The sequence below is a fragment of the Heptranchias perlo genome, chromosome 1, assembly GCF_035084215.1.
Source record: "Heptranchias perlo isolate sHepPer1 chromosome 1, sHepPer1.hap1, whole genome shotgun sequence".
In the NCBI taxonomy this organism is placed as follows: domain Eukaryota; kingdom Metazoa; phylum Chordata; class Chondrichthyes; order Hexanchiformes; family Hexanchidae; genus Heptranchias; species Heptranchias perlo.
In genome coordinates, this window is record NC_090325.1 from 180,033,080 (window position 1) to 180,058,050 (window position 24,971).

Here is a 24,971-nt window from a genome sequence, read left to right on the forward strand (position 1 = left end):
GTCAGTCAGTGTGAATTTGGGGATAGCGAACAATTTAATTAAAGCTCTCCCCTCACCCCCTCCATTGACTCAGCAGGGTTTAACAAATTATTGCATTCCAATTGTACATCTTGCAGGTCTTATTAGTTTTGGCTGCCTCTATGTATGGGCCTCTCATCTGCAATTGGGTGGAGGTGCCTGGTCTCTGATTGGGTGGTTAGGTCCTGGCTCTGATTGGCCACTGACAAATGCATCGGTTTCATTTTACTTCCTGGTCTGGTTTCCATGCAGCCAATCAGCTGCTCGCTGACTGCATTTCCTGGCAACACGGTAAACAACGCGGAGGCTGGGGCTGGAGCCGCGGGATCAGACACTCGGACCGCCGGACACTCCCGAGCACCAGAGGCAGAGCAGCCTGCCTTGGGCTGGAGCACTGGAGAGCGGGGAGGCAGAGCTGGAGAAGGGCCTGGGGTCCGGACACTGGTCAGTGTGAGAAAGGGACCAAGAACACTGGTTTGGTGCGTAGATAGAATGTTTAAGTGCGCGGCCTACAATAGATTGCTGCGCAGCCGCGCACATGCACAGCTTAGAGGGAACAGTGGTGGTGAATGGTTGTTTTTCGGACTGGAGGAAGGTATACAGTGATGTTCCCCAGGTGTTGGTACTAGACCACTGCTTTTTTTGATATATGTTAATGACTTGAACTTGGGTGTATAGGTCACAATTTCAAAATTTGCAGGTGACACAAAATTTGGAAGCATAGTAAACAGTGAGGAGGATAGTAATAGACTTCAAGGGGACATAGACAGGCTGGTGGAATGGGTGGACACATAGAATCATAGAAAGGTTACAGCACGGAAGGAGGCCATTGGGCCCATCGAGTCCTTGCCAGGTCTATCCAAGAGCAATCCAACTAGTCCCACTCCCCCGCCCTATCCCTGTAGTCCTGCAATTTTTTTCCTTTCAAGTACTTATCCAGTTTCCTTTTGAAAGCCACAATTGAATCTGCCTCCACCACCCCCTCAGGCATTACATTCCAGATCCTAACCACTCGCTACGTAAAAAAAAATTTCCTCATGTCACCCTTGGTTCTTTTGCCAATCACCTTAAATCTATGTCCTCTGGTTCTTGACCTTTCCACCAATGGGATCAGTTTCTCTCTATCTAGTCTGTCTCGACCATGATTTTAAATACCTCTATCAAATCTCCCCTCAACCTTCTGTGTTCCAAGGAGAACAACCCCAGCTCATTCTAGTAAATATTTTCTGCACCCTCTCTAAGGCCTTCACATCTTTCCTAAAGTGCGGTGCCCAGAACTGGTCACAATACTCCAGTTGTGGTCGAACCAGTGTTTTATAAAGGTTCATCATAACTTCCTTGCTTTTGTACTCGATGCCTCTAGGATCCTGTATGCTTTCTTAACTGCTTTCTCAACCTGCCCTGCCACTTTCAGCGATTTGTGCACATATACCCCCAGATCTCTGTTCTTGTACCCCTTTTAGAATAGTGACCTCTATTATATTGCCTCTCCTCGTTCTTCCTACCAAAATGTATCACTTCACATTTTTCTGCGTTAAATTTCATCTGCCATGTGTCCGCCCATTTCACCAGCCTGTCTATATTGTCTTGAAGTCTATCACTATCCTCCTCACTGTTCACTACACTTCCAAGTTTTGTGTCATCTGCAAATTTGGAAATTGTGCCCTGTACACCCAAATCCAAGTCATTAATACATATCAAGAAAAGCAGTGGTCCAAGTACTGGGGAACACCACTGTACACCTCCCATCTGAAAAACAACCATTCACTACTACTCTCTGCTTCCTGTTACTGAGTCAATTTTGTATCCATGCTGCTACTGCCCCATTTATTCAATGGCAGATGAAATTTAACACAGAGAAGTGCAAAATGATACATTTTGGCAGAAAGAATGAGATGCAGCAATCTAAATTAAATGGTACAATTCTTAAGGGGGTGCAGGAATAGAGACACTTAAGGGTGTACGTGCACAAATCTTTGTAGGTGGCAGGACAGGTTGAGAAAGCCGTTAGAAAAGCATATGGGATCCTGGGCTTTATAAATAGAAGCATAGAGTACAAAAGCAAGGAAGTTAGGTTGAACCTTTACAAAACACTGGTTCGGCCACAACTGGAGTATTGTGTCCAATTCTGGGCACTGCACTTTAGGAAGGATGTGAAGGCCTTAGAAAGGGTGCAGAAAAGATTTACTAGAATGGTTCCAGGAATGAAGGATTTCAGTTACGTGGATAGATTGGAGAAGCTGGGGTTGTTCTCCTTAGCGCAGAGAAGGTTGAGAGGAGATTTGATAAAAGTGTTCAAAATCATGAGGGGTCTAGATAAAGTAAATAAAGAGAAACTGTTCCCATTGGTGGAAGGGTCAAGAACCAGAGGACACAGATTTAAGGTGATTGGCAAAAGAACTTAGAAACATAGAAAATAGGAGTAGGAGTAGGCCATTTGGTCCTTCGGGCCTGCTCCGCCATTCAAAATGATCATGGCTGATCGTCTAACTCAGTATCCAGTTTCCACTTTTTCCCCATATCCCTTGATCCATTTAGCATTAAGAAATATATCTATCTCCTTCTTGAATACATCTAATGACTTGGCCTCCACTGCCTTCTGTGGTAGAGACTTCCACAGGTTCACCACCCTCTGAGTGCAGAAATTTCTCATCTTGGTTCTAAATGACATACCCCGTATCCTGAGACTGTGACCCCTGGACTCCCCAGCCATCGGGAACATCCCCCCTGCATCTAGTCTGTCTAGTTCTGTTAGAATTTTATATGTTTCAATGAGATCACCTCTCATTCTTCTAAACGCTAGTGAATATAGGCCTAGTCGATCCAATCTCTCCTCATAAGTCAGTCCTGCCATAATCTATGGTGGGGTACTGCAGAACAATTAAACACATACATTGGTTATGTCTTCATAAAAGGAGGACACAAATAACCTCCCAGAAATGTTAGGGAACCAAGGGTCTATTGGCGACACGAGGAAAAAACTTTAACCAGCAAGTCGTTATGACTTGGAATGCGCTGTCTGAAAGGGTGGTGGAAGCAGATTCAATCGTGGCTTTCAAAAAGGAATTGGATAAATACTTGAAGGGAAAAAATTTGCAGAGTTACAGTGTAAGAGCAATCCCCCGCTCTTTCCAAGAGCCAGCATGGGCTCGATGGGCCAAATGGCCTCCTTCTGTGCTGTAACCATTCTATGATTCTATGAAAACAAAAGTTCTGATAGTGCTTTAGCAGAGACTCATCCATTTTGGTTCAAATCTCAGAAGATTACAAGAATGAAGGCTGTTCAGCCCATTTGATCTCATCCTTCCAGAACCACCTTATTGTCTTGACAGTACGGCATCTAGTTCATTTCACAAAGGATTCTTGAAACCAACCGAGAGAAACCTTCATCTCCTTAATTTGCACTGGATTTGAACCCAGGTCTCAAAAGGTGAAAGCGCAGTGCCTTGATCCACTACACCACATTGACCTCCGGTGGTAACTTTAACTCTTTTAGCAAAATTGGGAGTCTTTTGTCATTAAATCTGGATTATACATACACATAAATAAATAAATCTGGGCCTTCTTTTTATTTTTAATTATCTTTGTTTTATTTCAACAGAATACATAATGTTTATCATTTTAACAATAGCAAACAAAAACTTTCAATAAATTCTGCTCCAACTTCATTTTTCAGATTTGCTACACATTTCAGCCTGTAGTATCAAGGACTGTATCTACTAACAAGACACCATGGCCCCGATATTAACCCCCCTACCCCGACCCATGCACTCAGTGGGAAAGGTGCGTGGGAGGGGTTAAAATTTTAAAATTCTACCTTCCGGTGACTTCCTGGCCTTTTTAATTTTTACAAGCCCAAAATCGGGCCATCGATGACGCTCCCGCAAAAGGCAGGCGGGGACTTAGTTAACATTCAAAAGTTGCGGCGCAATGACATAATCGATGCCGCAACTTAAACTTAACTGTGCGTCGGGGGAGGCCTGTACTGTCAGCTGCCCAGCACCAGATCCAAGGCGGGAGGCACTGACTGCCTACAGTGAGTACTGAAGATCAGCTCCTTTTAGAATCCCCTGTGGGCCAGGTGGTGCATGAGTGCGCCCTCCAGACCTCACAAGGAAGCCTTTGGCTTCACCAGCCTCGATCATGGCCCCAATCTTTTGACTCCCTTGCCCTAGCCCCGATCTTCTGACTCTCTCTCCTCTCCACCTCTTTTCCCCCCCCCCCCCCACCCCTGATCATGGTCCCGAGCTTTTGACTCCTCCACCACCCCACCCCGCCCTGGCCCTGGTCTTTTGTCTCCCCCCACTCCTGCTCGCGGCCCGGAGCCTTTCCCCACTACTGATTGCTGGGAACTGTCCCCGTGGGTCCTCAGCTGTAGCCACCTGCCGCTAGTTTCCCAAAATTATTCAAATGAGGCCTTGCCCTTAAGATCTGCAGGGCCTCCACGTCCCCGCTGGGTTCTTCACCCGCTACCGGACTCCACCGCACCATCCCCATCAATATCGTGGCCTAAATCTTTTCAATAATTAACATTTGTTGGCAGGTATAGACAAAGAAATTGGTGCTATTTACTAAATATCGGAAGAATGTCCTACGCATCATATATGTGGGATTCAGAACAAAACTCATAGGGAAGAATGACCATGTATTTTCATTCATGAGGAAGATCCCATAATTTGTCCAATTTTTGAGGATTTAAAGTGAAATCTATGGGCCATTCAACTAATAACAAACATTATAAACATACGTTTTCTAAAATTTTTTTTTAAATTTAGAAAATAGATCGTAGTTTTAAGAGGCTTCTCAGCATAAAGGCAGTTAACAATTTAAAGAAAAACAATTCTGCAGACAGATGGTGGTCATTTTGTGTGGTGCTGGAAATGACATGTATTCGATATTAGATGAGGAATGGGACCAATGTTGGCTCTCATGCCCCACTTAAAAGGAATCACTCTGTTGACACTCACACAAAGAATAGCTACTTTTAGAGGGGTGCTGACACCCATGAAATGGTAATCCAGCATGGGTGAGTATTTTTGGGGTGGGGTGGGGTGGGGGGAAATAATGGTGGTACTCACTCACTATCCATCTGCGATTATTTGTGGCTTAACTTTAACCCTCAAAAATCTGCTGCTGCACGTGCTTGAATTCAGAGTCTGCTAATTTGGTATGTGAGAGATATTTTTAAAAAGATATTAAGTAGGCGGATTTGCTTCATGTAATTGACTGTTCAGGATTATGTCTTAACAGACAAAGTTAGTTAGTGAGTCCCCTGACTTAACAACATTGAGTATTAATTTAAATACCAATTTTTAAAAAAGAGATCAGCATAAATAAACCAAAATACTGCTCAATTGGATTTTACTTTTGAGTCTTTATTTAGGTGTAAAGTAATTCCACAATGAAACAAAATCAGTTACTCTGGTGTACATGAAATCAGAGAACAATACAACCACTTTAAGCAAAAATTAGAAAAAGGCTAACAACTGAGAAATGGGGAACTCAGGTTTCAGTGCTATGGTATACACTATTCTACAGTGTGTTCTATGTTCTCTTTTCAACCTGCTTGTAATAGATGGCAAATAAAACTCCCCTCCCCTGCAATTCCTCAATAAACCACTCAGTTGAAAACCTGACCATAAGAAACTTGAAATCACATTTCTCAAACTATCCCAATTGAATGCTGCTTTTAAGTTTTTTGAATCACGTAAATATGGAAACAAGTACAGGTGACATGTGTAAACGTTTCATTATTCCCTAACCCACTTCTCAAGCCTTTTCTTCTTTCCCAAGATGATACAACATTATATTACTTTTTTTGCCAGGCTCATGCATCTCCTGACATGAAGTCCTTCCTCATCTGTATAAGCAGCTCTAAAAAGAAATCATAACTTAAGCAAATATGATTTAGAGAAGGCTTTCAATCCTCTTGTTAACATCCATATCCATTTTTTTAAAATTCTATAACCCTACTTAAAATAATGGTTATGAATTTCTTAAAGCTGCAGCATTTGTTTTTGCTAGTTTACATAAGTTGCATTTCAAATAAAATAACCCCCAATCAAAAATTAGACTACAGAAAGGGCCCTGATAAATGTTTTGTAAAGTTTAAAATTTTAATGCTTAAAATTGCTGACTATTTCACTGCACAGAGAAATAATAGCCATCTTTGACAAACTTATATGCAAACTATTATTTCATATTTTATGCCTGGCTTATACATGCCAACAAAAAAAAATACTGCAGCTTAAAACAGTTCTGGATGCTGAATTTATCCCAAAGCTAATTCAACTCAATCCTTCTACTTTCTTATTATAATATCAATTATCACCATGATAAATTCTGTGGTTACTCTGTTCCTAATATAAATTCAAGTTCAGGAAAACCTAACTTAAATTTTTGATCTGTCGTAACCAGCGATTACTGTCATGGGATCCAGGTAGCCGGTCATGAAGTTGAAAGCACTCATGACTACTTGCGCCTGGTGCCAGAATATTGTTCCCCATGGCTTTTCATTTTGCAGATTCAAAGCACAAGGGTGTGACAGATATTCAACAATTACATTATGATGTCAAAGTCATGTTTATGACACCAGTGTTACAAAATAAGGGAAAAAAACCTCAAAGCAAGCCACATGAAGCAACAATCACTACTGCAGTCACACATGTAAATGAGATTCTTAAGTTTTAAGTCTACACTTGGTTCTTGTAGTCAGCACAAGTAAAATGCCAGAATGGTTCCTCACACCCCTCTAAAAACACAAAATGAATTCTGCTAAGATCTACAAAATCACAGCCACAACATGGACTAACTGCAATTGGCTCAGGATTTCTCACACAACTAAAATACACGGTTTTACCACCCTCCTGTTTAATACTGATGCCTAAGCTCTGTGTAAAATTAGTCTTGTTCTGTTTGATCAATCCAAATCTTCACACTGAAACCTTTCCCACAACTTGTTAAAATCCTGGGCTTTCACAGTTAGCATTTCACAAGCCATACTCACTAAAACCTATCTCAATTTTATGAAAATGCATTTAGAATCATTCAGGAAAAAAGGTATTTATACTTATTCTGGCTCTAAAGCACAACCTTGTCATTCCTACTTTGAAGTGAGATAACAGGTTTCAATTAGATGATTTAAGTCTATTCATCCATGCTGTTCTCCTGCATTCAGAAAGGCACTGATCTAGTTATGTGAAAAGTTTAGCTTGAAGTATTTATCTCCCAATTCTTTTACAACAAAGCATTATACTGTGCCATATGCTAAGAGCCTCTGAATAGCAGAAGTTGTAGTAGACATAGTAGTCCTAGTGACAATGGTAGTCCTACAGTAGTAATGAAAGCGGTAGTAATTAATCAGCAAAATAAGCATTGATGCTAGTAAGATAGGCACATGCACAATCATTCTTTGACAAACACAACCTATACTAGTTGAAAAAGCCAAGGTTTCGATAAACTATTAATTAGTTTTTCTGCCATGGGACTGCATTCAATGCCTGACAGTGAAACCTACAAGAAGAGAAAGATAAATACCTATCTAAAGCAGTTAAAAGAAAAGAAAACTAAAGTTGTTTTTTTAAAGAGCAATAAGCTCTCAACAAGAGAGTTGTGAACTTATTAAAAGGGTAGTTGCTTTCTAGCTAGAAACAGCTGAGCAGAATTAAAGATGTGTGCGAGAAAAAAGCTCTTCATCTGGAGGGTCATCCCAGTCACTTCCGCCTTCTGAAGCAGTTTCATCTGAGCTTGAGCAGTCGCTGGAGAAAAGCTTCCTGCGGATGACAGCTGACCTCCCTCTAGTGTCATGCTCTACTCTGCAGTTCACCTCACAGGCTGCAGTAGTCTGCTGAGATAGAAAAATGTTATAACTCTTAAAATTTTCACTATTTTAGAGCTACACAATTAATATTTTTACTCTTCAATGAATTACTTACTAAACTAAAATAATGTTTCCCTCCCCAAAATTAGATTTCAAAATAAAAATGTAATCATTTTATTCCAGGTTTGATTGATTATTCCTGTCCTGGTTGCATTCAAGACAACTAATCTTAATATTTAATATCCAAGTTAAAAAAAAACCCAATGAGTTTGCATTGAACAAGGCTTTCTGAGCAAAATATAAAATGTAAATCTTCCAGCTCAGCTATATTTATGCAGATACCCAGTACACTTGAGATTTCTTGAATGTTGCAATTATTTGACTGTTGAAGCCCTAAACAAAATATACATAATTTGATTTTTAAATTGCAGGTTTTAGAACACCTTTTTTCAGGAAATGATCAACAGACCTGAAAGAATATAAATTGCAGGATTTCAGAGCTTTCAAACAACTTTCTATGAGTTAACATTTTTATACAGGCACCGTATATTAAAGTATCAATTTGTTTTGCAGTAACAAAAAGTCTACGTACAAATGTTGCATTAAGTTTGACTGCAGTTTATTTATACATACATCAGAATGAAAACAAAGCTTCTTTCATTTACTAAGAGAAATAACATTAATGTAATTTTTAAATCTGCTAAAACTATTTAAATACACAGAACAAAGCGCTGTTATGAAAAAGTACAAAGTAAGAACATAACATAAAAAATAGGAGCAGGAGTAGGCCATATGGCCCCTCGAGCCTGCTCCGCCATTCAATAAGATCATGGCTGATCTTCAACCTCCACTCCACTTTCCCGCCCGATCCCCATATCCCTTGATTCCCTTAGAGTCCAAAAAACTATCGATTTAAGTCTTGAATATACTTAATGACTCAGCATCCTCAGCCCTCTGGGGTAGAAAATTCCAAATATTCAGTGAAGAAATTCCTCCTCATCTCAGTCCTAAATGCCCGACCCCTTATCCTGAGACTATGTCCTCTAGTTCTCGACTCTCCAGCCAGGGGAAACAACTTCTCAGCATCTACCATGTCAAGCCCTCTTAGAATCTTGTATGTTTCAATGAGATCACCTCTCATTCATCGAAACTCCAAAGAGTATAAGCCCATTCTACTCTATTTCCTCACCGGACAACCCTCTCATCCCAGGAATCAAGCTAGTGAACCTTCAATGCACCGCCTTGAAAGCAAGTATATCCCTCCTTAGGTAAGGAGACTAAAACTGTACACAGTACTCCAGGTGTGGTCTCACCAACGCCCTGTACAAATGCAGCAAGACTTCCTTACTCTTGTACTCCAAGCCCCTTGCAATAAAGGCCAACATACCATTTGCCTTGCTAATTGCTTGCTGTACCTGCATGTTAACTTTCTGTGTTTCGTGTACAGGGACGCCCAACTCCCTCTGAACATCAACATTTAATAGTTTCTCACCATTTAAAAAAAATTGAGTTTTCCTATTTTTCCTACCAAAGTGAATAACCTCATATTTCCCCACATTATACTCCAAGTGCCACCTTCTTGCCCACTCATTTAACCTGTCTATATCCCTTTGCAGATTCTGTGTCCTCCTCACAGCTTACTTTCTCACCTAGCTTTGTATCGTCAGCAGACTTGGATACATTTCACTCGGTCCCTTCATCGAAGTTATTAATATAGATTGTAAATAGCTGAGGCCCAAGCTGCGGCACCTCACTAGTTACCTGCCAATCCGAAAATGACCAATTTATTTCGACTCTCTGTTTTCTGTCCGTTAACCAATCCTCTATCCATGCTAATATTTTATCCCCAATCCCATGAGCCCTAATGTTGTGCAACAACCTTTTATGTTGCACCTTATTGACTGCCTTTTGAAAATCCAAATATACTACATCCACTGGTTCCCCCTTATCTACCCTGCTAGTTACACCCTCAAAAAACTCGAATAGATTTGTCAAACACCATTTTCCTTTCATAAAACTGTGTTGACTCTGTCTAATCATATTATGATTTTCTAAGTGTCTTGTTACTACATCCTTAATAATAGATTTTAGCACTTTCCCTACTACTGATGTCAGGCTAACTGGCCTATAGTTCCCTTTTTTCTCTCTCCTTCCTTTCTTGAATAGCTGGGTTAGATTTGCTACCTTCCAATCCACAGGGACCATTCTAGAATCTAGGGAATTCTGGAAGATCAAAACCAATACATCTACTATTTCTGCAGCCACCTCTTTTAAACCCCGAGGATGTAGGCCATCAGGTCCAGAGGATCTGTTGGCTTTTAGTCCCATTAATTTCTCCAGACTTTTTCCTTTACTAATCTTAATTACTTTAAGTTCCTCACTCCCATTAGACCCTGGATCCTCAATATTTTCGGTATGATTTTTGTGTCTTCTACTGTGAAAAGATATAAAATATTTGTTTAAGGTCTCGGCCATTTCCTTATTCCCCCATTGTAATTTCTCCCCTCTCTGCCTCTGAAAGGACCCATGTTTACTTTTGCTAATCTCTTCCTTTTGTAGAAGCTCTTACAATCAGTTTTTATATTTCTTGCTCGTTTACTCTCATATTCTATTTTCTCTATACAAAGTTCTCTTTAATCAGACTTCTAGTTCCTGCTTACTACAGTGCTTCATATTCATAACAGGTTAAACTAACAATACTAACATGTTACCTGGTTTTAAATTCTAGATTTAATTTGTTTGTACTCATTAAGGTGCACTGGGGGACTGGAACATGTTTCCACTTCTGGCACTCAATAGCTATGTCAAATTCTCCCGTTTAGTGTGGGTCAGACACAGAATAATGTTCCTCCTTCTTTACTCTAGCAATGTGGACCAACCACAGAAAAGTATCCCTTATTGCACCAGTTAAACTACCATTTCCCATATCCATTACCTTTCTTGTGCCCCTTCCTCTGTGTTTCTGCCAATTTAGAAACAGTTTTGCAGCCATTGGGAACTAGGTTTAGACTAGCCAAACTCACTTCACGTAGGATCCTTGCAATAATTAGAGAAGGGAGTCCTTCGTACCATCAGTCTGAGCTGGATTTAAACTTAGTACACAGCTTAAAAAACAATGCACCACCATTACCTGGTCTTTTAATTAAAAAAAGAGGTGGATAATGTTTCACATTTAAAAAGAAAACTTCTGCAACAGCATCTAACTGAATTGAATTGATGGCTGGTTCATTCAAATGATCTTTTTTTTTACATTCTAAAGCATAATCTGTCAGACCTGTGAGCAGTATGTCAGCATCCAAATCCTAATTTATACATTGCACCATTTTAGTTATACTGCCTTTCTTTATACTATGCAGCAATGATTATGGTGCAAGCAGTTAACTTAATTTATCGTGTGAGGGGAAGCATGTGGACACAAAGAGTTCCAGTGAATTTTGTGCACAAGCTTTAGACCTAATGTGCTTGCGATAGTGAAAGTAGGGAGAGCATGCACGGCTGTCAGCACAATATAAACAAGAAATACAACTAAGAGTAAACACTGGTATAGGGCGTAAAAATAACATAGAAATAGTGGTATGCTCTTAGCAGATGCGAGTCTAGATTAAGAAATGGAAGTAATTTCAGCATTGCACAATCATAGATGTGAATTATACTCAGACTTTATCTCCTCAAAATTTCAGTAAAGCAGAATAGGTCTTGTACTTCTCTCCTAAGTTAACGCTACCGGATGCTGAACATTCAGTTCTCAAGAAAAACAGCTTAAAACAAACACTGTAACTGTCATTTAATGATAAGGGATTTCTGTTTCAGTATAAAACTGAAACACTTATCTTTGGAAAGAGATCTTTAATACTTGGTTAACTTACCAGGTCTAACTGGAGAAGACAATCTCCATTGTGTGAATGTCCTCTTAAAATTGGACACTCAGTTCCATCCTTTTCCCTGGCATCAGTGTAGCATTCTAAAAAAAATTGAACACAAACATGTTAAGTAAAAGCAACTTTTTAATTTTTTTTACAAAACATACTTGCCTTAAAATAAAACTAAGTTAGAAAACTGAACCATGTATTTTCATTTGTACTCATGGTGATACAGAAATCATGCATAAATCATGCATCATGGGTAAACTAAATTGTAGAATTGGATCTTTAAAACAGATTGCATAGGAACTGAAGTGCTTTAACAATGACCTTTTAATTGGTGGCACAGAATTTTGCTTTTGTCTGGATAAACAGTGCTACACTTGCTGCCATGCAACCATAATTCCTCCTATCTATTATCAGAAGATTAAAATCTGCCTTCGTTGTTACAGACAAAGTTACAAAATTTCAGCTATTGCAGCAGGAACACAAATAGCTCTTACTCACCTACCAAAGCCTTAAAATGCTACTTATTGTCGACGAATGACTGCGGAATCATCTATCAGGTGTGTAAAGAGGCTCATTACAAAAATAAGTACAGATCGGGGAAGCCATTCTGCCCATCTAGCTCTTCCTCCCATTGAATCCCACAATTTCCCCATCACAACATCCAACTGCCTCTTGAACAATTCCCAAGTTTCTGCCTCCACTCATCTAACTCTAAGGCCAATCCATGCATTAATCACTCAGTGTGATATGGTACTTCTTGATGTCAGTCTTGAAATTGTCTTTTCTAAGTTTGTACCTTGTCCTAGTGTTGTGGTTTAAGTTTAAAGTGCATCATATTAACATTTTCTATCTTTCGTACCTCTATATGGTCCTCTCTCAATCAACTTCTTTTGAAAGTCTGAGTTTTCCCAACCTTTCTTCATAAGCAGTCTCTGATATTAGGGATTAGACTTGTGACTCTTTTCTGCATTGCTTCCAGGGCTTAGATATTTCCCCTGTGCCTCGGTGACATAAATTGAATACAATACTCAAGGTGTGCCTGACCAGACCATTATGCACAACATGACATTCTCACACTCATATTTCCAAAGTGAATGGATTTTTCTGGCCGTCTGGGAGAATTTTGTTCTGAAAAGTAAATGTGGCTGTAAAAGGACCATATAGGGCCACTAAAGGGTACTGTAGCGCAGATTCAAACTGATGCTCAGGTTATGGCAGAGCTGCTAAGTGACTATTTTGCATCAGTCTCTACTCCTGTAGATGATGCTTATGTTCCAGACGAGGGGTGCTCAGTATTGAATAGCATTATTAATATTAAAATGGATAGTAAATTCATCTTGGATAGATTAGGAAAGCTCAAAATTGATGGGGCACTCAGTCCGGACAATATCTATCCAAGGGAAATGAAAGAGATGGGACAGGTGCTCTGTGAGTCCCTTGCCCGTATCTTCAATAGTTCAACAGAGTCACGGATAGTTCCCTTGGACTGGAAGCTAGCTCATGTAGTTCCTATTTTCAAAAAAAGGGGACAAATCAGAGCCAGGGAACTACCAGCCTGACATCCATTTTTGGGAAGATGCTAAGAGGGATCGTAAGAGATGCCCTTCATGATCACTGGGAAAGGGAAGGGACCATTAGAAATACACAACACAGGTTTTGAAAAAATAGGTTGTGCCTAACAAATTTGATAAGAGTTTTTTTTTTGAGGAAGTCACTAGGGTAGTGAATGAGGGAAATCCGGTAGACATTGTTCACCTGAACTTTCAAAAAGCCTTTGATAAGGTACCTTACACTAGGTTACTTCACAAAGTAGAATCTTGTGGTATGATTGGAAATTTGAAACGGTGGATTAGGAATTGGCTCCAATCCCGCAGCCAAAATGTTGTCGTTAACGGATGTGGTTCTGCTTGGAGACATGTTGCTAGCGTTGTCGCCCAGGGATCGGTACTACTCTTCACGAGTCTTTATTGTTACCTAGGCAGCGGTGTTGGGTGTATGGTAAGTAAGTTTGCAGATGACACCAAAATCTGTGCAATCCTTTACCGTCTTAACCCTTACAATCAAATCCAAAAATATTTAGATGTGCTAGGGGGAGTGGCCACACATTGGCAAATGGCGTTTAATTTAGATAAATGTAGTGTCATGCATGTTGGTAGGGCAACACCAAATACATGCATCATTTGATGGAAACAATACTGAAAGAGGATGAGAGAGAAAAAAAATCTTAGTGTTATGGTGCACTGATCACGAAAGATTCAAGACCAACGTAGAGAATCTGTAGCTAAAGCTAACAAGGTAACAAGGTATTGGGTTGTATTAATAGAACCATTCAGTATAAATCAAAGGACACTATTTTGATACCATACAGGTCACTGGTCAGATAGCATCTGGACTACTGTGCCTAGTTTTGGTCCACCAACATGGTGGGTGATATAGTAGCCTTGGAAAAGGTCCAGAGAAGAGCTACGAGAATGATTCCGACCTTAAAGCACCTCAGCTACTCAGATAGGCTCAAGGACTGTGGTCTATTTACTTTAAAGCAGCCTAGACTTAGATGTGACCAGATAAAATAATTAAAGGGCTGGATAGCGTCCTTAATGATAGATTATTCTAGTTTAATAGATTGGGAGGACCAGGTGACGCAAGTTTAAACTATCTAAGAGTAGGAACAGACCGGATGTTCGGCGGTTCTTCTTTCCCCAAGGAATTGTGAGCCTCTGGAATACATTGCCAGTTGGTGTGGTGGGTGCTGACTCTCTTCATGCCTTCAAGAGGGAGATGGACCGGTTCCTGACTGGGGAAGAGATCGCATCATATGGAAGGAAAGTGTCTTTATAGATAACACTTGGTCCATGTGATCTCCTGGATTGGTTTCGATTGCCTGAGGAGGTCCGAGAGCAATTTTACAGAGTATTTTTTCCCATACTGGGCTTGGGTTTTTTTCCTCTTTTTTTGCATCTCCCAGGAGATTAAACGGCTGCAGGATTGGGTGGGGGGCGGGGATGAAAGAGGCAAGAAGTGTTTACCCATGATGGTCTGGTCAACATGGTGTGGGGCAGGCTTGATGGATCAGCTGGTCTTTTCCTGCCCTTCAATTTCGTATGTTGTATCCCTCACCCACCCCATCATCATCATTCCCTTCAGCTTCAAGAAGCAGCAAGCCTTCCTTCATTGTGCTGTTACATAGTGCACAGCAACTACAATGATTTTGGAAAGTCTTGCTGGGCTGTATATTTCATGGCTCTAATAGAATTATCCAGGTACCTAAAACGAGACTTCAGAAAGCCTGCTGTCTGATCTATCACATATCTTATACTCTCATAACATCCGGTGTGCCCCTGCCCCAACCTGTGGAAGCTTTATTGGAGTCATAAGCTGTGACTGCAGTGGATAAACTTGATTAAGGATGGTTGATTGGTAAACATGCCTCTGAAAATCATCACAGCTGGTAAGGTAGATTGTTGCACGATGAAAGGGTCATAGTAGCTTCCTGGGTAGTAGTCATTCACGTGCAGGATAAGGTGATTGGCATTGTGCACTAACTGCACATTAATGGAGTGAAAGCCATCACTGTTGATGAAATGAAGGGGTTATCATAAGGGCCATTCCATTAATAGCTCCTTGCACCGTGGAACCCTGCCAGTCTGTAGAATTGGATAGCTTTAGTTCTTTGTTTCCCTGGTTCTGCAGGGAATGACATGAAGTGTGCAACCCACTCCAAGAGCACCAGTGACCTTCTTTGTGTAATTGTAAGCTGCTGCCTGACTAAAGTGGTAGAAGTTACCAGATGCTGTCTGGAAGGATTCAGTAGCAAAAAAATTCAAGGTAGTGGTGACTTTGATCAGTACTCTTCTTGGACTATAAATCCTGATGAGTGGATATCTATGTGTTGGGGACAAACATCTTCTGTGATGCCTCAATATAAGAGCCTCTCGCCTAACCTCCTCCATTTCCTTCTCCTCAAAACACAGTAATAGAAGGGTTACCACAGGGAAATCCATGTCTCCAGTCTACAACTGTACTTTTTGCACAGATGACTAAACAAGACAGTAAAAGTATTCACAGAACAGCAAACAACTGAAATTGATATGCAGGCATAAGATAAACCTTCAACTCCAGCAAACAAAATAGCCTCCTCAAAGTGATATCCATTTCAAGAATATCACTCTGCTGCTCATACCACCACTTCTATGGTGGCAGAATTAATTTGGGTCAGGTTTGGGGTGGAAGTTTGGAAAATGGAGTGGGAAGGTTAACTACACCTATTTGGCTGTTCAAATGCAGCAGAATGGACTCCCAGCCAATGGGTACAGTTTTTTTTAAAAGCAGCAGATTTGAGGCAGTAGAACTTACTGCCCCATTTTACTTATTTTAGCGCTCCAAAACCACCCAAAAATAAGCAGCGATTCAAAAAAACTCCAGCCTAAGGTTTCTGGAAGATATGTCCCCTAAAGTGGTCATCCACATGGGGAAATAGTGAAGCAGAGTAAAGAGTTGGATGACCACATGCAGGGGAACAGGGGGAGGAACCAATACAAGAAAATCCTATGGGTCTGGACTAGTCCAACACATATACAGTTCTCATCAACTATGACGAGAAAATGCATAGCGCATGGGAGCACTAAATAAGAGCAATATCATGGCACCATGGAGCGAAGTAGGAGGAAAAAATGACACTAACCCAGAGAACAGGATTTTATAATTAAGGGAATAGATAGCCTGTTTTGCAGCCATGACTAGGAGTCCTGGACGATGTGTTGCCTTATGGTGCCAGGGTATGGGGCATATGGAATGGGAAAAAAAGCTTGAAAAGGAAGGAAAACAGAGTTCAGATTCCCAAGACACTCGGACAAGTTCTAGAGGCAAGAGGAAGCTGTACAGATGGGATGGACCTCACGTGAATCAGACTGGTACCAATGTCATTGCAGAGAGTGTAAATAAAGCAGTCGGGAATCTGGATCCAATAACAGTGACTTACTTTGCACCCACGGTCACCACTGCCTCTAAGAAGATACCACAGCAAGAACAGTGATAGACTTTAACTGAGGAAAACCTGAGGGGTGACCTGAAGAGGTCTTTGGGATTATGAAAGGGTTTGATAGGTAGACATAGAGTTTCCACTTGTGGGGGAGTCCAAAACTAGAGGTCATAAATATTAGATAGTCATTAATAAATCTAATAGGGAATTCGGGATAAACCTCTTTACCCAGAGTGGTGAGAATGTGGAATGTGCTACCACAGGTAGTAGTTGAGGCGAATAGCTTAGATACATTTAAGGGGAAGCTAGATAAGCACAAGAGGGAGAAAGGAATAGAGGTATGCTGATAGGGTTAGATGAAGAGGGATGGGAGGAGGCTCATGTGGATCATAAATGCCGGCACAGACCAGTTGGGCCGAATGGCCTGTTTCTGTGCTGTCGACTCGATGTAACTCTATGTAAAATAAAATGCAGTAAAAACAATTACTTTGACTTCTATAAATTTTTGATTTCAGAATGACAGCATTTCTTATTATCAGCAAGAAATCAAACTCAACAATCTGCCCAAGGAAGGCATCTTTATATACCACAGGAAGAGAACGGTCACATGAATGACATATCAAGATTAAAACATCTTAAAAGAATGTTGTAGTTTGTGATTCTTTACTGGTTCTGACCAGGATTCAATTCCTGCAGTACACGCGGAATGCGAGAACGAAAAATCAAGTATCTTAACCATCTTTGATGGTAAGTTAGTAGTCACTGGATGATTTATATAATTCAAATAGATTTATGGCCACAGAATTTACTATCAAAATAGCAGTGCGGCAAAGGCGCTAACAATTATTTATGCACAAATCGCACAGCAAGTTCAGGTGAGGACAGATGCAAGGTTTAACGCAAAAAATCGGAAGTTGCTGTCTGCGATACACCACTCCGCCGTTAGCTTCACGAAAACGGCATCTCACTGTCTGCCTCACCATTCAAATGCACTGATTGGCATGAAGTTCCTGTACTTGCATGGTAGATATGAACTAAACCCGCCACAGAAAGCTAGGGCTTGTCCAATTCAGTTTTTAATGGCGTGATAAATCTTAATTACTGCCAATCAACGTCTCTGGCACTGAAAATTAACTATTACAAGTGTGGAGTCTCATTCCTTCATGTTTTAATTGTTATTGGAGATTTTTTAAAAATATAAATTAAATTTAAAAAAAAACTTTTTCTTTCTGTCTCTTTTCCCTCTCTCTTAATCCAATCTTTCTTTCCATCTCTTTATTTCGCTTTCTGTACCTGATTTGACATTGAATTCAATATTCTAAGTTACACTTCCTGGTTCAGACTCTGCGCTGTTCATTTCATAATCGTAAACAATTTTACAACACCAAGTTATAGTCCAGCAATTTTATTTTAAATTCACAAGCTTTCGGAGGCTTCCTCCTTCGTCAGGTGAACGATGTGAAATAATCGTTCAATCCTTCAATCTGATTGGTTAAAGAGATACACAGTTGGTTGCCGTGTTCATTCTAGTCCCAGATGCCCTGTAGAGGGCGCTGCACCGTTTCCATCTCCCACTTACAGCAACTTCCAGTGCAAAGTTTCATGGAAATTAAATAGGCACGGGCAAGTCTAATAAATAGCGGGCGCTATTCGTTCCCCCGCTACAGTAAATTCTGGCCCATGATCTCTGCAACATAGGGATCATGGTTGTTGAGTGTTTAAAGAACATTTCAAAAATATTCTGAACACTATTAAGGAGGAATTAAGTAATTTTGCATGAAATGGGGTAGACTGCAAGAGATCTCTTAAATTCATTGCACATTAGTTTTGCTCCTTCTCATTTTAAGTTCCTCTGAACCAAAGACCATCTCTCAGAAGACAGGGCAGGCAGGCAGTGATCTCAGGCCTCTGAATTGCCGCTCAAGAAAAAAGGTTGTTACAGGTCTGAAAACAGTTCAGCTGCCTGTCCTTTCCAGCGAGGGAATGGTGGATTGGGTGAAAGAATCTGTTTTCTTTCCATTTGTTCCTATAATGCTTTTTCCTCTTCTTCAGTTTTTAACCTTACTTTATAACTGCATTTTATTATTGACTTGCCTGCACACTCAATCCCAGGAAATGGTTGTGGGTACAGTGTTTCTCGCCACCAGCCTGGTTCCTCCTTGCAATCACTCTTCCCTTCCTGGTTCAAGTCTGAAGAGGGAACCTGTCATGACAAAATAAATAAATCAGAACAGTGTTTTGAAATGTCATTATTTTTCACCAAATGGGAGTATAGAAGGGATTTTTGATACTTCAGAGTTTTGATTAGTCTTTAAAAAATCATTGCTCTTACATAGTGTACAATATTTTTGAGAAGTTATTAATGCCATGGAAATGGTATTGATAAAAATAAAAGGAGAATAAAGCTTCATGATAGTTACTGAAGAGTTTCATTTCTCTTACCAATTTCTACCAAAATATTGAATAACAGTATTAAGTTATGACTACCTCCACCCTGGGCATTTAATCAACACAAGCCATTTACTGCTTTGTGTATTTATGTCAAACAAATTAATTCTACCACCCCTGCACCCTTGTTGCAGTGCCAACATCAATTTGCTAATTAGATAAATGACACTAAAGCTTGTTAACAGCAGTTAGTAATTCCAGGATGCAATCGTCATCTTTTTGACATACTTTGGGCATCATTAACATACAACACACATTTTAATGTCAGGCTTAACCACTAAATTCCTTTTATAGTCATCATTTATTGCATCTTACTGTAGTAATGTAGAAGGTAATAGGTTCCTTACAGATAAGGTATTAATGCAGTATCAGCAACGACTGAACTACAAATTAGCCTAACTCAATGTTCCAGTTTAAACTGAGTCCCATTACTACTCTGTTTACATTGTGGAGCAGATTCTAGTGCAGCTGGAAGTATATGCAGTTCTTTTTAAGTTAAAATTTACAACTGTTTCTGGCCATTGCATCATTCTCAATAGCGGAGAGGATTCCCATCCTGTCAACTGATAACAATGATGATTATGTTCAGCCATTTCACAAATCAGTATTTTGATATTAGAGTACACAATCAATGAGGTTTGTGGATAGACAGACCTACCGATATGTTTTTTTCCCCAGACATGACCCAAGTTTGAAGGACAAAATTTAGAATTGTACTGTTTGGTGTTTCACAGTCCAAGTGGACAACATTTTACATGCTGAATGTTACACTTTGCTAAAATCCTCATGAGAATGCCGCTCAATGGTACTGTTTAGCACATACATGCAACATTTCACAAAGGGGAGGCAATACATTCTGAAGAAAGAAAAACGGTCTGTTTTTAAAACGATTGGTCAAGTCTTGCTTTGGCCTCCAGCAAAGATTTCTTGCAGCTAACTCTTAGGAGATGGACAGAGTCCACTGTAAACTTGACTCAACAGGTTTGCTAATTGTCTACAACCAGAGAAATGTCAGCACTGCAGCTATAGATGGGTTGCAATGAAACAAGGATCAGCCTTGGAGCCAATGTGAGGCTAACAGTAAGAATATTGTATTGGCAGTTCTTTCCTTGAACCCTGATTGCAGGCTACCAATCTCCTTGGAAAACTGCCTAAATGTAAGTGAAGCAAAGTGATCAGCTTGAACTATGAGCAGTTAGTACAAATTGCAATTCCAGCATTGGCCATGTCCATGACCTCTTGGTAATTATGAAATAAAAGAAATAAAATCCTTTCTTATTTTGACGCCTTGGAACTTGGTCAGAAGAACCCCTGAATTGGGGTTTTCCAAATGATTTAAGCAGACGAGCCTCGAAAAAGTGGTACAGTCCAACTAGAAGTGCTTTATTGTCTCCCTGACCCATGTATCTGTTACAATTCTTCCACCTCCACTGAGCTATGAATGATTGGAGGTGGAAGAATAGCATTATTGCTGGATGCATGGGGTAGAAGCAATAAACATTTCAATGTCAGAAACGTACAGTCACAAGAATGCAACAGGTCAAAAGGCTGGTGCAGAGCTTGTGAAGGACGAAAATCCAGGTCCCATATGGATACTAATGGGTCATCTGTTGGGATTACTCTTCTATGATCCCTCCATCAACAGGAGGCAACTTCTCCAATGAGTCAGTGAGTAACTGACCAAGAAGCTCTCACATTTGATCTTCGATCTAGGCTAGATTAGCTGCTCTTAGCTGTAGCGACAGTAAGGTCGATATAATTAATCTCAGCATCCTGAGTTAGGGAGAGGAGAAAAATTGGCTGGGATTCCTGCTCCTGATCACTATTCACTGACCTCTGCTGCAAGTGTATGGGTGTGGAAATGGATTGGGAGAGGATCAGGCTTGACTGTTATATTTCTTGCTGCTGAATAGCTTGCCAATAGTCACCATCATGGCTCACACGTGAATAATGATCATTAGGGTAGGGTACTGGACAAGTCAACACCTTCAGGAGAGGTGCAGAGGACATAAAGTTGGAGAGAAAAAAAGAGGAATGGATATTTTCATTAGGAACATTCCAGCAAAAGATGGAAGGCTCCTTCATGAACATGTATGGAGTTTGATTTCAAATTTAGATTTAGGAAATATCGTAGACTCTCTAAAATTGGTGATTTCTCAGGACCCAAATTTAAAGCTTTGTCCCCGACACCAAAGCACATATTTCTTCCACTTTTGTTTTTATGCCTTATTGGTGGAAATCTTTCCAATGGCAATCTCTATTACCATGGCAATAATGTGGAGATGCCGGTGATGGACTGGGGTGGACAAATGTAAGGACTTGCACAACTTGTGATTTAAAATAAAATTGTTGGGCTATAACCTGGTGTTGTGCAAGTCCTTACATGGCAATAAAGCATTTTTCTACGAACAAAAACCACAATCTTTAATAGACAGGGTGGAAGATATCTATGACAAATTGAAAAATGTGGCCCTCCAATTGGTTATAGAAAGCCTTGTTGGTGTGGCAGTGATTATTAACCCAGTGGTGCATACATATACAATGTCCAGGCGATCAAGATTTCTTTGGTTCATTAACAATATCAGGGCCAGGAAGGGAAGTTAGGTGGTCAGCAGTTTGGTGGGAATAGAGTCGAGGGAGCAGGAGGTGGGTCTTATGGACAAGATGAACTCGAAGAGGGAATTGGGGATTTTAAAACTCTATGCAATTTTGGGAACCTATCTTTACAGGGTAATTAACGCAATGGAAACAATTCCAGAAAGTGACAAGGTCATTCTATGTTTATATGAAGAGACTCAAGCTTTTCGATGGTTTATTGGGCAAAAGTACTATACATTATGAACTAGAGTTATGAAAACCAGGAAGATTTAAGGGTTGATCCTGATTTTATGCTGAGCTAACTGATTTTAGCCAGATTAGCAATGGGGACAATACAATTTCTCTGTGTCCTAGGCTTTGGGGAGGGGAAATAGAGAGAAAAAAAATCAGTCAAGGTTCCTGCTCCCAATTGTTCTCCAATGACATCTACTGGAAAGTATGTACATGGAGGATCAGACTTGTCTGTGGTAACCCCATCCTTCCAGCTCACTTTCTAGGTTTAAACATGAATGGCTTCTTGGACAATGTACTAGCATGTTGCCAGTGCCCATAGAAATGTATAACAGTATGTATATGTGGTACCAGATTCAGCAAAGGTGGGAGAACATGTGCAAGAGTTTGGGGAAGAGGAGAGACTCTCAGAACTAAACTTGTTACCACTTGTGCTTGGAAAAAAATTGATAGGGATGTGATCCAGGCCTTTAAAATGCTGAGTGGTATACACAACATAAATATATGTAAATTACTTAACTTAGACTATGAACAGTAAACTAGAGAATATAAGGACAAAATTTACAAACTTCCAGCAAAACAAGAGACTAGGAAATTTGCCACAGCGCAAAATATTTGTGTTTCTAGCAACATTAAAAAAGAGATGAATAAATATCTGGCCTGGAAAAGGATTGAGGGTCATAAGTGTAGATTGAGATGATAAAGCTCCTCTATGATGATAAAGCTCACTCCTGAGCCACTGGGATCATGTATTATGCCAATACTGGCAATAGGTAGTCCCAGCACTAATAACTAATCTAGAACACATTGTTGGAGGAAGTGGAAACAACTTCTTCACACTTGTTGATGAAATGGGACTACTGTGGTGTTGTCCATCCATCAGTTATAGAAGTACAGAACAATTAGCCCTCAGTTCTCCCCTAATTGTATGCCATTGAAACTCCAAATTCTGATCAGATGCGTTAAGACCTCCATCACTGTCTAGAGGGATGGCGACTAGGTAAGCCTTACATAGCACGTGTTAAATTGGAGGCAGCTGACTTCCTTTCAGGAGTTGCTTTCATAGGCCAGCCATTACAGATAATGATCTTTTGTGTAAACAAGAATGGAATATCTTGTTCAGTGTTTCTATTTTAAAAGAAACCGTTTATTTATCAGTTTTAAAAGTACACTCAAAATGAAAGTTACAGCCCATTGGAAATCAGCCTATCAGCATGGAGCCAGCTTGCATTGATGGCTACTATGGTAACTCTCTGAAGGGACATAGTATCTCCAACAGGCTAATATTTTAATTGAAAATTTGTGTCAAGTTGCACTAGAATACTTCCGGATTACTATTTGAATGCTTGTTATCAGCTAGACTATTAGCTCGTTACCTTGTTGGGCTGTTGTGTAATAGTGTATTTGCCTTGCAAGTCTCATCAAGATGGACTGCTCAGAAGTAAATAAAAGGAAACTGTTAGATCAGAGGGATTCCTGGACATAAATGCCACAGGATTGCTAGCTATTACTTAGTTTTATTTTATTTGTCTACAAGGCACAAAAATGGAACATGGCTATATGGGCATTGGCCTCTGTAATTCCTGCACTGTATTCCATTGAGTTGTTAAGGAATCGGACTGCAATTTTTCTATGTAAAGTAATTATTTTATCCCAAGTTCTGAAAGGAAGTTTTTAAAAAGGATCTGACTGGTTTGTCTGTTTAACCCTTTGTGCACTGGCTGCAGACGGTTGTATTAAACTGCTGCTTCTGTTAATGACTCTATCCATGAATAAACATAATGTGGAGATGCCGGTGATGGACTGGGGTTGACAACTGTAAACAATTTTACAACACCAAGTTATAGTCCAACAATTTTATTTGAAATTCACAAGCTTTCGGAGGCTTCCTCCTTCCTCAGGTGAATGTTGTGGAAATGAAATCCTCGAACCCTTCGCATTTATAAATCACAGAACAATACCTGGTGATTACAGATAGTCTTTCCAACTGCCCATTGCCAAGGCAATCACAGTGTGCAGAGAGGTGTTACCTACAAGTTCACCGAATATACAAACCACCAAAAAAAAACAGAGAGGCAGAAACATAGAAAAGACAGCAAATGACCCGTTATATTAAAAACAGATGACATTTGTTCGCTGGTGGTGTTACGTGTAGCGTGACATGAACCCAAGATCCCGGTTGAGGCCGTTCTCATGGGTGCGGAACTTGGCTATCAATTTCTGCTCGACGATTTTGCGTTGTCGTGTGTCTCGAAGGCCGCCTTGGAGTACGCTTACCCGAAGGTCGGTGGCTGAATGTCCTTGACTGCTGAAGTGTTCCCCGACTGGGAGGGAACCCTCCTGTCTGGCGATTGTTGCGCGGTGTCCGTTCATCCGTTGTCGCAGCGTCTGCATGGTCTCGCCAATGTACCATGCTCTGGTGCATCCTTTCCTGCAACGTATGAGGTAGACAACGTTGGCCGAGTCACAGGAGTATGAATCATGCACCTGGTGGGTGGTGTCCTCTCGTGTGATGGTGGTATCTGTGTCGATGATCTGGCATGGTACATTGGCGAGACCATGCAGACGCTGCGACAACGGATGAACGGACACCGTGCAACAATCGCCAGACAGGAGGGTTTCCTCCCAGTCGGGGAACACTTCAGCAGTCAAGGACATTCAGCCTCCGATCTTCGGGTAAGCGTTCTCCAAGGCGGCCTTCGAGACACACGACAACGCAAAATCGTCGAGCAGAAATTGATAGCCAAGTTCCGCACCCATGAGAACGGCCTCAACCGGGATCTTGGGTTCATGTCACGCTACACGTAACCCCACCAGCGAACAAATGTCATCTGTTTTTAATATAACGGGTCATTTGCTGTCTTTTCTATGTTTCTGCCTCTCTCTGTTTTTTTTTTGGTGGTTTGTATATTCGGTGGACTTGTAGGTAACACCTCTCTGTCTGCACACTGTGATTGCCTTGGCAACGGGCAGTTGGAAAGACTATCTGTAATCACCAGGTATTGTTCTG

The 24,971-nt window shown here is 40.5% G+C and overlaps 1 protein-coding gene across 3 annotated transcripts in view; it reads right to left on the reverse strand.

Moving 5' to 3' along the window:
- Positions 1–5,372: 5,372 nt before the first annotated feature.
- The window catches only part of kiaa0232 (KIAA0232 ortholog), a 122,002-nt gene continuing 102,403 nt past the window's right edge, over positions 5,373–24,971 (reverse strand). For 2 of the 3 annotated variants that reach the window (XM_067994322.1, XM_067994325.1), the window contains 3 exons: positions 18,779–18,887; positions 11,704–11,798; positions 5,373–7,864 (listed from right to left, as the gene is read on the reverse strand). In XM_067994322.1, the coding sequence (XP_067850423.1) occupies positions 7,682–7,864; positions 11,704–11,798; positions 18,779–18,887 (387 nt within the window). In that variant the 3' untranslated portion in view covers positions 5,373–7,681. The remainder of the gene's footprint in view (positions 7,865–11,703; positions 11,799–18,778; positions 18,888–24,971) is intronic. The other variant, XM_067994323.1, reaches the window with a different exon arrangement.